Source organism: Rhinolophus sinicus, linkage group LG18 (assembly GCF_036562045.2).
Source record: "Rhinolophus sinicus isolate RSC01 linkage group LG18, ASM3656204v1, whole genome shotgun sequence".
NCBI lineage: Eukaryota > Metazoa > Chordata > Mammalia > Chiroptera > Rhinolophidae > Rhinolophus > Rhinolophus sinicus.
In genome coordinates, this window is record NC_133767.1 from 16705977 (window position 1) to 16717738 (window position 11762).

Below are 11762 nucleotides of genomic sequence, written 5' to 3' on the forward strand. Positions count from 1 at the left end.
TCAGGAAGAGTAACAAGGTGGTTGGTGTCGTGAGGCTCGCACGCCTTCCCCACAGGCCAGTCAGCAGGAATGCGATTCAGGAGGACGCGGGCACGGGGCACAGGCGTTTCTGGGAAGCTACGGGTGGGAGAGCACTGGCAGTGGGGCTGCAGCGCTGACCTTCACTCGGAGAAAGAGCAGTTTCATTTTTAAAAGCATCTTCTTAGCATCATATGACTCTGAGGGCACAGGCTGCACCCGCTGAGCAGTCCCTCCCAAATGCAAGACGCCCGGCCAGAAGGGTCGGTGCAGGCAGAACTGGACCCCACTGGAGGACAATGCCTCCATCAGTGTCCTTTTTCCAGGGAGAGGTGAGCGGAGCTTTGGGTTATGTCAGTGGAGGACAGATGGTAATCTCAGGCTGCTGTTGTGCCGCAGCCCCAGCCCCCGGGGCACGCGGTGGCCGTGAAATGGCCAGGGTCACCATGCAGTTCTTTAGGCTGACTTTCAAAGTGCTCTGTGCAGCAAATGGAGAAGGCGCTGACACAGGCAGGCGCCGCCCGCGCTTCCCAGCAATGCTGGGGTCTGCCCCACCCCGTGTCAGAGCTGCGCCTTTGCTTAACTGTAAGCGCGATATGAGGCCTTTATTCTTATCATCAAAGGGGGAGGAAGCAGTATGCTTTGGTGAGACGCACAAATACCGAGGTTGACTAGGTTTGGGCTTGAAATCATTTTCCGTCCATTCCTTTGACAGAAACCAGCATGTCAGGTGCCAGGATGTAACAGTACACACAGTGGGCACGGCCCCCTGAAGGAGCATGAGGCCTTGGGCTGACCCGGCTTCGGGGCCCGCGAGAACCACCCTCACTCCCCACCACACTTCTGCTCATGCCCTCATTCCAGCCCCCTCTGTGCCAAGCTCTGCCCGCCTCGGAGCCTTGGCACCTGCTGCTCCCTGGCCTGGAGGAGCCTCCCCACACAGATGTTCCCGAGGCTCTCAGCCTTGAGGTCGCTATCAGGTGTCACCTTCGCTGACTGAGTGAGCATCTCACATGGTCCCCCCCTCCTGGCATCTCTATAGCCCCTGCCCCGCCTTGTCTGCCCTCCCAGCACTCATTACCATCTGCTGAATGGACGTCTGTCTCAGCCCCATGACTGGGATGGGGGCAGGGGGCCTGTTGTCCCCACCTCTGTCCCCTGAGCCCAGAGCAGTGTCTTGTCGCACAGCATGGAGGGGTCAGGAACCTTATCATTAACGCCTGTGCCCTTTGGGGAACCATTTCTGCTGCAGCTCCCGTGGGACGAGCATGGGTGCACTTCAGGGTTTTTCAGTCCCAGCTGCAGTGCTGCTCAAGGCCACGTCCGTTAGCTTCCCTTCGCTCCTTTCTCCTCTCCTCCGGGCTCCTCCAGGGACCTGGTCCCTTTTTGCAGAGTGAGGAGCACCCTCAGCACCCATTTCCCCACCGCGTTTCTGTCATAATAAGAATCCCCACCTCCCTCAGCTCGTTCAGCCGAGCTGCTTCCAGCACCTTCTCTGCCCAGTGTTTGCTTTACCGTCTCCTCCCCCAGCTGCAGAGCCGGCCAGGTGCTTAATAAAAAGGACAAACAAGGAAGGCTAACAGCCTTGACTGCAATGAGCAGAGTCCCCGGGTCACTTTGTCAGCAGCTCAGCACTTTTCTGTCCCCAGGAGCAGCAGTGGGACAATGACAAGAGTCTGTCAAAGTCGGGAAAGGGCCCATTGCTGTGCACTGCCCGGGCCAGCCAGCCCTAAGCGCGCGGGCTCCTTCGCCCTTGGCCGCCCTGGGGAAGCCGCGTGGGCTGTATTAGACCAGCCCTTGAATTCTGTCGGACTTTGTGTTTCTTAAAAATCGGAATATGTTACGAATAAATAAAATGCAAGGAATTGTGCATAAATTTCATATCCAAGCTTTTCCTGGAAAAACCAAATGGCCACCCCAGGAACAGAGCTCTGTCCCGCAGGCGTTGGCCAAGCTGGGCATCAACTGCTTCCCCACTGGGGCCCGGCCCCCACGTCCGGTCTCACTCACTCGGAGTGCCTGCGCCCAGCCCCTGGGTGCCTGGGGGAAACTGGCATCCCCTCATTGTAGCTTAGCTTTTCCTCTTAGTCCCCCATCACCCAGTGCCGGGCCGACCTGGAAGCCGGCCCAGCGGAGCTGCTGTGTTTCCTGCCCTCTCCTGCCAGTGTCACTCTTGAGGTTGTTTGAACTCGCATTCAGACACAACATTCTAAATATAATAGACGTAGCAGAGGGGTGAGCACTGCGGCAGGAATCTCTGAATCACCAGCAGTGGGGTTGACGAGGCCATGAGGATGGGAGGGTGCTGTGGTCGTCAACCCTCACGCCGGAGCTCGCACCTGTATATTCCCAGTTCTTTGGTGAGCCGTCAGCATTAATGCCAGTCTCGGTTTTATTGCTAAATGACGCAATCCAGTTGCCCGTTATGAATTCGTATCTCTAGCCCTGACCTCCCGGACTCCAGATGTGTGTGTGTGTGTACGTGCCAATGCGACAGCTCCACTTTGATGCCAGAATCACACCTTGCACCCAACCTGCCAAACCTGAGCCCCTGCCCGTCTGCACTGCTCCCGCCACAGCCTTCCCAGCTCAGTTGAAAGCGACCTCACCGTCCGCTTCCTCAGGCCCAAACTGGAGTCATCGTTAAGTTCCTCTCTTTCTCTCCCAGCCGCGTCTACGCGGCCCAGAAACCCTGCTGCCTCTGTGTTCCGTGGGTCTGGCCACAGTCTGTGCGTCCTTCACTCACCTCTCACCTGGACACCTGCGGTCGCCACTACCCTGTCCCTGCCGTCACCCTCACCTCCCTTCAGTCTGTTCTCCACTGAGCACCCGAGTCAGACAAACCGTCCCCTGCTCCGAATCCGCATTTCACTCAGATGATGGCCTTGCCGTGTCCTCTCAGGCCCTTTGTGACCCGGGCCTCCCTACCTTCTCCACGGCCTCCTCTGCCCCTCTCCCCGGCTCCCTCTGCTCCAGCCCCAGGCACCTTGCTGCCCCAGGGACACACCACGGGCCTCTGCTATTGTCTCTCTCCCCACGAGTGGGGGTCTTGATCTGTCTGGTCATTGCTATCTCCCCATGCCAAGAACAGAGCCTGGCAGAGTGGCACTCCATAAGTGTGTGCCAAGGGGATGAAATTCAGGAGGTAAAAGCCTCTTTCGACATCCCAGTGGAAACGTGGAGCACTTCTATTTGGAAGTGGAGATTTTGTTTAATGTCGCATCCAAACACGATTAACTGACAGCACGTGGCCCTGAGCCCCATGTGTCCATCACCTGGCCTTGGCCATGGTCAACGGATGGCCAACGCCATTTCCTCTGCACCCTCGCCCACTCCCCACGTGATTGTGAAGCAAATTCAAGTCATCGTGTCATCTTATCTTAGATATTTTAGTATGCTTTTCTTTTTTACAGCTACATAGTCATAGTAGTCCATTTGGTGGATAAACCATAATTTATCATATTCAACCAGTCTTTATTTTAATGTAAATTTTATTGGGGGAATATTGGGGAACAGTGTGTTTCTCCGGGGCCCATCACCTCCCAGTCATTGACCTTCAATCTAGTTGTGGAGGGCGCAGCTCAGCCCCAAGTCCAGTTGCCGGTTTCAGTTTTTAGTTGCAGGGGGCGCAGCCCACCATCCCATGAGGGAATTGAACCGGCAACCTTGTTGCTGAGAGTCTAACCAACTGAGCCATCCGGCCGCCCCTCAACTAGTTTTACTGGGTGCTTCTGCATATCACCTTATACTTTATAAAACAAATTTTCCACTATGGGAACTGCCAGAATTGACTGCTTTTGCATTATTTTTGGTTCTTCAATTGTGGAGTAATTTCTTTATAATTCTTGGTACTCGTGCAAAAACAAATTAAAGCAAAACATATTTCAAAATACCCATCATTCTCCATGATATTATATACCTTGTACTTTGTTAGAGGGTCACTTTGTTAGAGGGTTACTTTTCAATAACTTTTTATTTTGATATAATTTGACACTTGAAGGAAAGTTGCAAGGATAGTACAAATGACACCTCCATAAGCCCTTCACCCAACTGGTAACATTTTGCCCCAATTGCTTCATACTTGCTGTGTGTGTGTGTGTGTGTGTGTGTGTGTGTGTGTGTGTGTGTGTGTGTATTTTTAAATCATTTGAGATTAAGTTGCAGACATCGTTTCCCTTTGCCCTTGAACGCTGCGGTAGGGGCAGTCACCCCTCTGTATCCCTGGGGGATCGGTTCCAGGACCCCCGTGGATGTTAGAATCCATGGGTGCTCAAGTCGCTTGTATGAAACGGCGTAATATTTGCGTATAACCTCCGCACACCTTCCCATACACTTGCAATCATGTCTAGATGACGTAGCACAGCTAGTACAGTGTAACTGCTGTGTGAGAAAACAGTGGGTATTCTGTGTTGCTTAGGGAATCGTGACAAGGAAAAGGTCTGTGTACGTCCAGTACAGACGCCGCCACCGTACTATGGGTACAGGGCACACGTCTGAACCCGTGTCTGCGGAGGGCGACTGTCTCCCCAGAACAAGGCCATTCATTTTACATCGCCACAGCGCACTTACGTTATGGAATTCAGGAGATTTAGCATTAATCCAGCCATCTGCGGCGGCCTGGATGGAGCTGGAGGGTATTGTGCTGAGTGGAGTGTGTCAGACAGAGAAAGACACATGCAATGTGATTTCACTTATATGTGGAATCTAAAGAACAAAACAAACAAAACAGGAACAAACTCACAGAGACAGAGAACATTTTGGTGGTTGCCAGATGGGAGGGGGTTTGAGAGGGTGGGTGAAAAAAGGAAAGGGATTAAAAGGTACAAATTGGTTGTTACACAGTAGTCATGGGGATGTAAAGTAAAGCACAGGGAATACAGTCAATAATATGGTAATAACTATGTATAGTGCCAGGTGGGTACTAGACTAGTCAGGGGGATCACTTCTTAAATTATATAAATGTAAATATCTAACCACTATGCTGTACACCTGACATTAATATAAAATAATACTGAATGTCAACTGTAATTGAAAAATTAAAAGGTGGGGGAAGGTGAAGGGGCATAAGAGGCCCAAATCTCCAGGTATAAAACAGTAAGTCACGGGGATGTAATGAACAGCCTGGGGAATATAGTCAGTAATACTGTGACAGCGGGGACGGTGTCAGATGGTGCTGGGCTTATGGTGACCACTTCTTTGGGTATGTAAATGTTGAATAACTCTGGGGTACCCGTGAAACTAATATAACATTGTATGTTAGCTATATTTTATTAAAAACCTTTAAAAAAAATAAAATTAGAAAGAAGAAAAACCCAATACTATTACCTAAGCTGCAGACCATGCTCAGATTTCTCCACTTGCTGCAATAATGTTCTTTACAGCAGTGTCGTCCCACCCTGGCTCCAGTCCCACGATCACCGCTGCATTCCGTTGCCCTGTCTGCCAGTCTCCTTTCATCTGGAACAGCTCTCCAGGCTTTCTTTGTTTCTCCTGACCTTGACATTTGGGGAGACTACAGGCCAGTGGTACAGATGGTTCCTCCACGCGAGTCTAACAGTTTTGGAGCTGCGCTTCTCTAAAGGGGGACCTCCTGTTTTCTGCCCCCAGGACCTGGAAGCCGACGAGAGAGACCCCTGTCCGCAACCCGCAAACCCGTGCTGGAGGCTGAGGACCGAGAGGAAGATGCCTCCGCTGTGCTCAGAGCCATCCAGGTGGAGAATGAAGCCCTGCAGAGGGCCCTCCTGAGCAGAAGGGCCGAGCCCCCTGCCAGCCCGCTGCAGGTACATTCGGGCTGGGGGAGGGCACCCAGCAGGACTCGGCTCCCAGGGGCCTAGTGGTGTCGGAGCAGCGGGTGCCCAGGCCACGTGGTGGGCAGAGGGACGAAGGTGTCCGTGATCTCACGCTGCTCTGCGTGTCCTCTGCTCGATGCACAGGTGCTCAGGGACCTGCCAAAGCCCCCTTTCCCTCCACTTTCTCCCCATGTTTTGTTTACTGCAGAAAGCCCGAGTCGGAGGCTAGTCCAGTCCTTACTGATTTCCCCGCAAACCCTCATGCTTTAGACTAAAATTACAAACGGGGGGTCAGGGAAAGAATGGAGTAAACGACACGCCCTGGCTTCTCTGGAAAGGTCTCCTTCCTCAGAGCCGGAGCCCAGCAGGTCTGTGCGTCCTCACACTCCCTGCAGTCCTGCCCTGGCCCACCGTACTGGTTCGGGAAGCCTCCCTGGCCCGACAGGTGTCTGAGTTTGTGCCCGCTGCCTTGGGCGCTGAGCCACAAACAGGAGGAGAAATGGTGCGTGGGGCAGGGCCCCCTGGGGAGCCGGAGGCCTCGCCGTTCCTGAGGGTACGCATCCTTTCTCAGAAGCATGGTCCCTGGCTCTCCGGCTGGAACCCTCTGTCGTAGCGTGTCCCACTTGATACTCACAGCCACCCTGAAACAGGCAGGGCTGGTTTCATCACCCTGTGTTGCCGATGTGCCCTGAAGGCACCCAGAGAAGCAAGGAGGCTTCCACAGGTCACGTCTTTGGAAAGGCCCTGCCCACACCACCAGTTTCCCCAGGACCTACAGTGGCCAGCTCCTTGGGACGTCCATCCAGCAGCACCTGCTGTCTGTTTTCTCGGAGCTCGGACATTTGTGTCTAGGAGACCTTGAGACAGTCCCTGTGGATGTGAGGCGGATGCAGTGGATGGCTTTGTTCTGACCTCAGATCATGTGATTACATCACTCCAGGACACGGAGGGACCGCCGGCCCAATCGTGGACCAATCTGCCGAAGGAGAAAGAAGAGAGCCCTGAGGTCAGTGAAGACCTGAGGAGAACAACAAAGCCCCATGCCCGTAGCACCTGACGGTCTCCAGTCCCAGGAGGCCCTCACTGGGCTCCCTGAGTGGTGTCATATACCCATTTCACAGATGGGAAGACCTGGCTGGAGTGGCTTACCCAAGGTGACTCAGCCATGCCTTCTGACTCCAATTCCTTGTTACGTTACTACTTCCTGACAAGACAACACAGAAAACAGATCTAGTATTTTGAATCAATAAATTATAGCTGTATCTGCCTAGGTCAGTTAGCTCTGTCTCAGCCAAGACGGCCCCAGCCAATACGCACGTGAATGAAGAAAATGTCCAGGCCTGTCTGGTTGGTTGTGCACGGTCTTTGCTGTGTGCTCAGCATGCAGCTCAGATTATCCTCTGGCCTCCTGGAGCTTGCCGACAACAAGCACATAAAGCCATAAATACACAGGTGACTTCAGAGAGATGTGACAGAAAAGCTCCCTCCGCCATACGGTGGTCTGGGGAAGCCTCTTGGAGCAGGTCCCGTTTAAGTGGAACCCTGTCTGTTAAGCAGCAGCCAGCCAGCAACAGGAAGCAGTGTTCTGGGTGGAAGGAGCAGAGGGAAGGAACAGAGGGAAATCTTTGACGTGGGAATGGGATGGCTCCATCCAGGGGCAAGAAGAAGGCTGATTCATGGTGAGGAAGGAAGGGGTTCGGAGAGGAGAGAGCGCCCACGTGGGCGAGAAGGGTGGTCAGGGCAGCACCCCAGGGCACTGCAGTGGAAGGGTGGTCAGGGCAGCACCCCCGGGCACTGCAGTGCAAGGGTGGTCAGGGAAGCACCCCTGGGAACCCACGTGGGAGAGAAGGGTGGTCAGGGCAGCACCCCAGGGCACCCACGTGGGAGAGAAGGGTGGTCAGGGCAGCACCCCAGGGCACCCATGTGGGAGAGAAGGGTGTCAGGGCAGCACCCCAGAGCACTGCAGTGGTTTTCTTTTGGTGTCCCCACCACTTGTTCCGTTATTGCCTGGTGATCTAAAACTGTTGCCAATATTTCTGATGGGTCTACAGCACTGCCCAGCTCGCGGGCTAGGACTTCTGGATGACCTGACCCCTGACCACAGAGTTTCCAATGATGAAAATCGTTTGCAGAGCACATTTCTAGTTTAGATGATCTATGAAAAAAAACGGGGAAAAGGCAGAAGGGCCTAATGATTTTACTGGAATTCTCCGGGGAGACCCGTTCCTTTGTAGCAAACAGAACAGGGGTTGAATTGAGATGGGGAAAGGGGTTGATGAGAGAAATTTTTCAATGGCTCATTGAAGCAGATCATTTCCTGGGACCTCCCGGATCATAAAAAAGCTCATGTGAGGGAATTCTAGAATAATCTCATCAGCCCCAGGTAGACACCGTCCCTCTCATTCCTGTCCCCTGCTTCTTGCAACAGGGACTGATGGCCTAATAAGTGTGTCCCTTTGACTGTGGCTCTGCTGTGTTTGTGAGTATTGCTTGGGACATCTGTTGAATAAGCTTTTCTGTTCTCAGCGTCTGCCCATCACCGTGGCGACCAGTGCACCGGAGCCCTCCAGGGCAGCAGGGGGAGCCCGCGCCGTCAGTGAAGCCATTGACAGAATCGGCCTTTTGGGGAGCAGGTACTTATTCAGACGACTTCAAAACAAAGCCAAGAAACGCGTAGCAATGCAGCCGTGAGGATCTGTTAACTGAGGTTTTTTGCTGTGCGTTTCCTATGTTGCTCCAGGCCATTTAAAACTGCTCCTGTAGGGAGACTCAATCCTCCCTCACCTCCCTCCAGCCCTAAAGCGCAAAACTGACTTGATTTCTTTCAGGCAAATGTCTCTTTGCCTGTTCAGTTCAGTCCAACCTGTATAAAACTCCAATCTCCCCAAAGGGTTCCACTGAAGTACCCCCCACACAGCAGACGGTAGTGAACTTGCTCCCAGATGGACCCGGTGGTGGTGGGGGGAGAGGATGACAGTGGCCCGAAGCAGCATCCTTTGAACCTTCTTTTCTCTATTAAAATTTGGTCCAAGGCAGTATTCTGTTCCATTAACATGTAGTGTCAGTTATCGGAACTGTCAAGGTTTATTATCAAAATAAAGGCTTTCCTCTAGTCTTCAGGCAAAATTGGTCTTCAGAAAGCTGGGCCAGGTCAAGCCTATACTTACGAGCATGGACGGGCTCACAGCCACGTTTCCAGGCTGCCGTGCCCGTGCCTGGCTGAGGGGCACCAGGGGTGCACAGCCTCAAACAGCACGTGGGGTGCGTTTGCAGACGACACTCTGCTGGGTTTGGAATGCCCCTGTCCTCAGAAACAAGAGGTGTAGAGCGGCCTCTGGACCAGGGGCCGGCAGGCTTTTCCAGCAAAGGGCCAGGTAGCAAATACTTTAGGCTTTTCATGTTTTATTTGTTTGTTTTAACAAACCTTTAAAAAGAAAGCCATAAAAACCGTTCTTAGCTTGCAGGCCACACAAAAACAGGCCACAGGCTGCCTTTGACCTGCCGGCTATACTTTGTCAACCCCTGTTCTGTCAGCTTACGGAGGTCCACTAGCCATCTAGCCCCAAGCAGTTTCTTTTACTTGGCTCTGATGTCATTGCTCGTTTTCCAGTTATTTATAAAGGGAGAGAGACCTCCCATGTGCAGCTTTGAACTGTACGCGCGGTGAGTATCGTTGACCCTTAAAGAACATGGGTTTGAATGGCATAGGTCCACTTATATGGGGGTTTTGTTCAATACTTATACAGTCGGCCCTTTGTATCCCCTGGTTTTGCGTCACAGATTCAACCAACCACAAACGGGAGACAGTATTTTGGCTCCGGGTTGGGAGTCCCGGATGAGGAGGGCCGACCGTCTTACAGAAGGAACTTGACCATCCGTGGTCTGCAGGCCATCCTGGAGCCAGCCCCCCACGGGTACCGAGGGACGTCGTGAAATTTGGGGGGAGTTAAATGCTAGACGCAGATTTTTGATGGCACAGGGTGGTCGGTGCCCCTAATCCCCCGTGTTGTTCAAGGGTCAACTGTACTTTCGTCTGAAATTGTCACATCTCTCTGAGGTAGAAAAATAAGTGCAGTGCCCAGGATGGGAGTGTCATCCGTTATGTACCATCTGTTGCTACCCGTTGGCTAACATGGAGTCACGTTTCAGACAACAGCAGAAGCTTCTGAAAGTCCTCCAGGCCATTGAGAGTGACTCTGCTCATCTCAGCCAGCCTGCGTCACCCACCGAGGAGCAAGCACTGGACCCACAGGTGAGACCCTGGGCTTCCAGGCATTTCCATGGTGTCAGCGGCCTCTCGGAGCTCACACCTCACCACCGTGCCCAGTGCCAGCTCTGCCCTCTCCCTGTGACCCCTCAGGAGCTGGAGTGGTCCCCACTCTCGCCCTCATACCCTCAGCCCCCACAGTCAGGAAAGAAGAGCCGTTCCGCCCCCTCCCCCCCACCCCCACAGGGCTGAGATTGGGTCACGTGCTCATCATGTGCCACTCCCTCCTGTGGCCCAGGGGACAGGACACGACTCCTTGGACCAGTCAGGCTCTTCCCTGGGATGGGCAAGGGTCCACCCCCTCTCTGTCATTGCTGAGGAGAGAAGGGCTGACTCCCTGAGGGAAATCAGGTGGTCCTGGAGAGAGAGAGGTAGTGAGTGCCAGGGACCAGTGTTTGCCTCTGACCCCTGTGAGGGCCCCAAATCAAACAGCTCAGGAGCGAGGGAGTCATCGAGTTGCAACACTGACAAATTGTGACACTTCATCCGTTCATAGGCCCTTCAGCGTCTTCATTTAGAAACCGCGCTGCAGGGATCTGCCAGTTTTAGATGGCACTGGGCATGCGGGCCAGCATCCCCTCTGCGAGGCAGCCGCCGCCATCTGGCCCTTTCCCGGCTGCCTGGAGCTGCCGTGCACTGTGCCGCTTCCTCCTGCCTCCGGCATCGCTCACCTGCTTGAGCCAGGCCAGTTTAGGTTTGTCACTGTCCTCTGAGCCTGGGACTCAGGCCCAGAGCAGCGGAGGGCTGAGCCAGGTCCCACCTTCAGCCCCACACAGAACAGGGGGAGGAAGCTGTGGGGTCTGCGGGGCCAAGCTAATAAAAGTAGGCCCTGTGTTCCTTCCAGGGGCTGTGAGTGACCTCCCTCCCTCCCTCCCTCCCTCCCTCCCTCCGTCCTTCCCTCCCTCCGTCCCTCCCTCCCTCCGTCCCTCCCTGTCCCTAGCCCCATCGTGTGGCAGTCAAGACTCTTCCAAACACATGCTGAGAGCCAGAACACATCTCGCTGGCTATTAATTAAAAAAATAAGTAGGGAGCCGTTGCTGTTCATTTGCTCAGCTGCCCGCTCCCAGCACCATTGCAGGTCACCAGTGCTAATTAACAGAGGGCATGTGCACACAGGGAGGGCGCCATTTTACCAGTCACTGATCCGTGGCAGCCAGCACCGCAGCCGGGCCCGGGGGCCTCAGGAAGCCACTCCGCAGTGTGGCCATTTATGGATGGCATTCACGCAGCCTCGCAGATCACACAGCCTGCCCGCCCAGGAGGCAGGCAGTAAATCCAAGGAAGCAGAGAAACGGGAGGGAATGGACGCTGACAGAGCACGCACGGGCCAGGCCTTGTGACAGGCTCTGCTCAGGCATTCCCATCTCGCTTCGTCTCCATGGCAGGATGGGCGGAGAGATGGTGTCATCTCACATTCCCCAACGAGGCTGAGGAATGTCAAGTGACTTGTCCAAGGTCCTGTGTTATCTGCTGTCTGAATCTGCTCGGCTGCCGTAATCAAATGCCACGAATGGCGGCTTAAGCAGCGGACATGTATTTTCTCACACTCGTGGAGGCCAGAAGTCCAAGCTCGTGGTCCTGGACAGCTTGGCTTCTCCTGAGGCCGTGGCTTGCAGTCAGCTATCCTGTCCTCACTGTGTCCTCACATGGTCTTCTCTCTGCATCTCTGGCATCTCTCCAGGTGTCCA

General features: G+C 54.0%; 1 protein-coding gene across 10 annotated transcripts in view; it reads left to right on the plus strand.

The window, feature by feature from the left end:
* KATNIP (katanin interacting protein) overlaps positions 1–11762 on the plus strand; it is a 151532-nt gene that overhangs the window by 88101 nt on the left and 51669 nt on the right. For all 10 annotated transcript variants that reach the window (XM_019754670.2, XM_019754669.2, XM_019754672.2 and 7 more), the window contains 4 exons: positions 5626–5798; positions 6748–6813; positions 8334–8440; positions 9957–10059. In XM_019754670.2, the coding sequence (XP_019610229.2) occupies positions 5626–5798; positions 6748–6813; positions 8334–8440; positions 9957–10059 (449 nt within the window). The remainder of the gene's footprint in view (positions 1–5625; positions 5799–6747; positions 6814–8333; positions 8441–9956; positions 10060–11762) is intronic.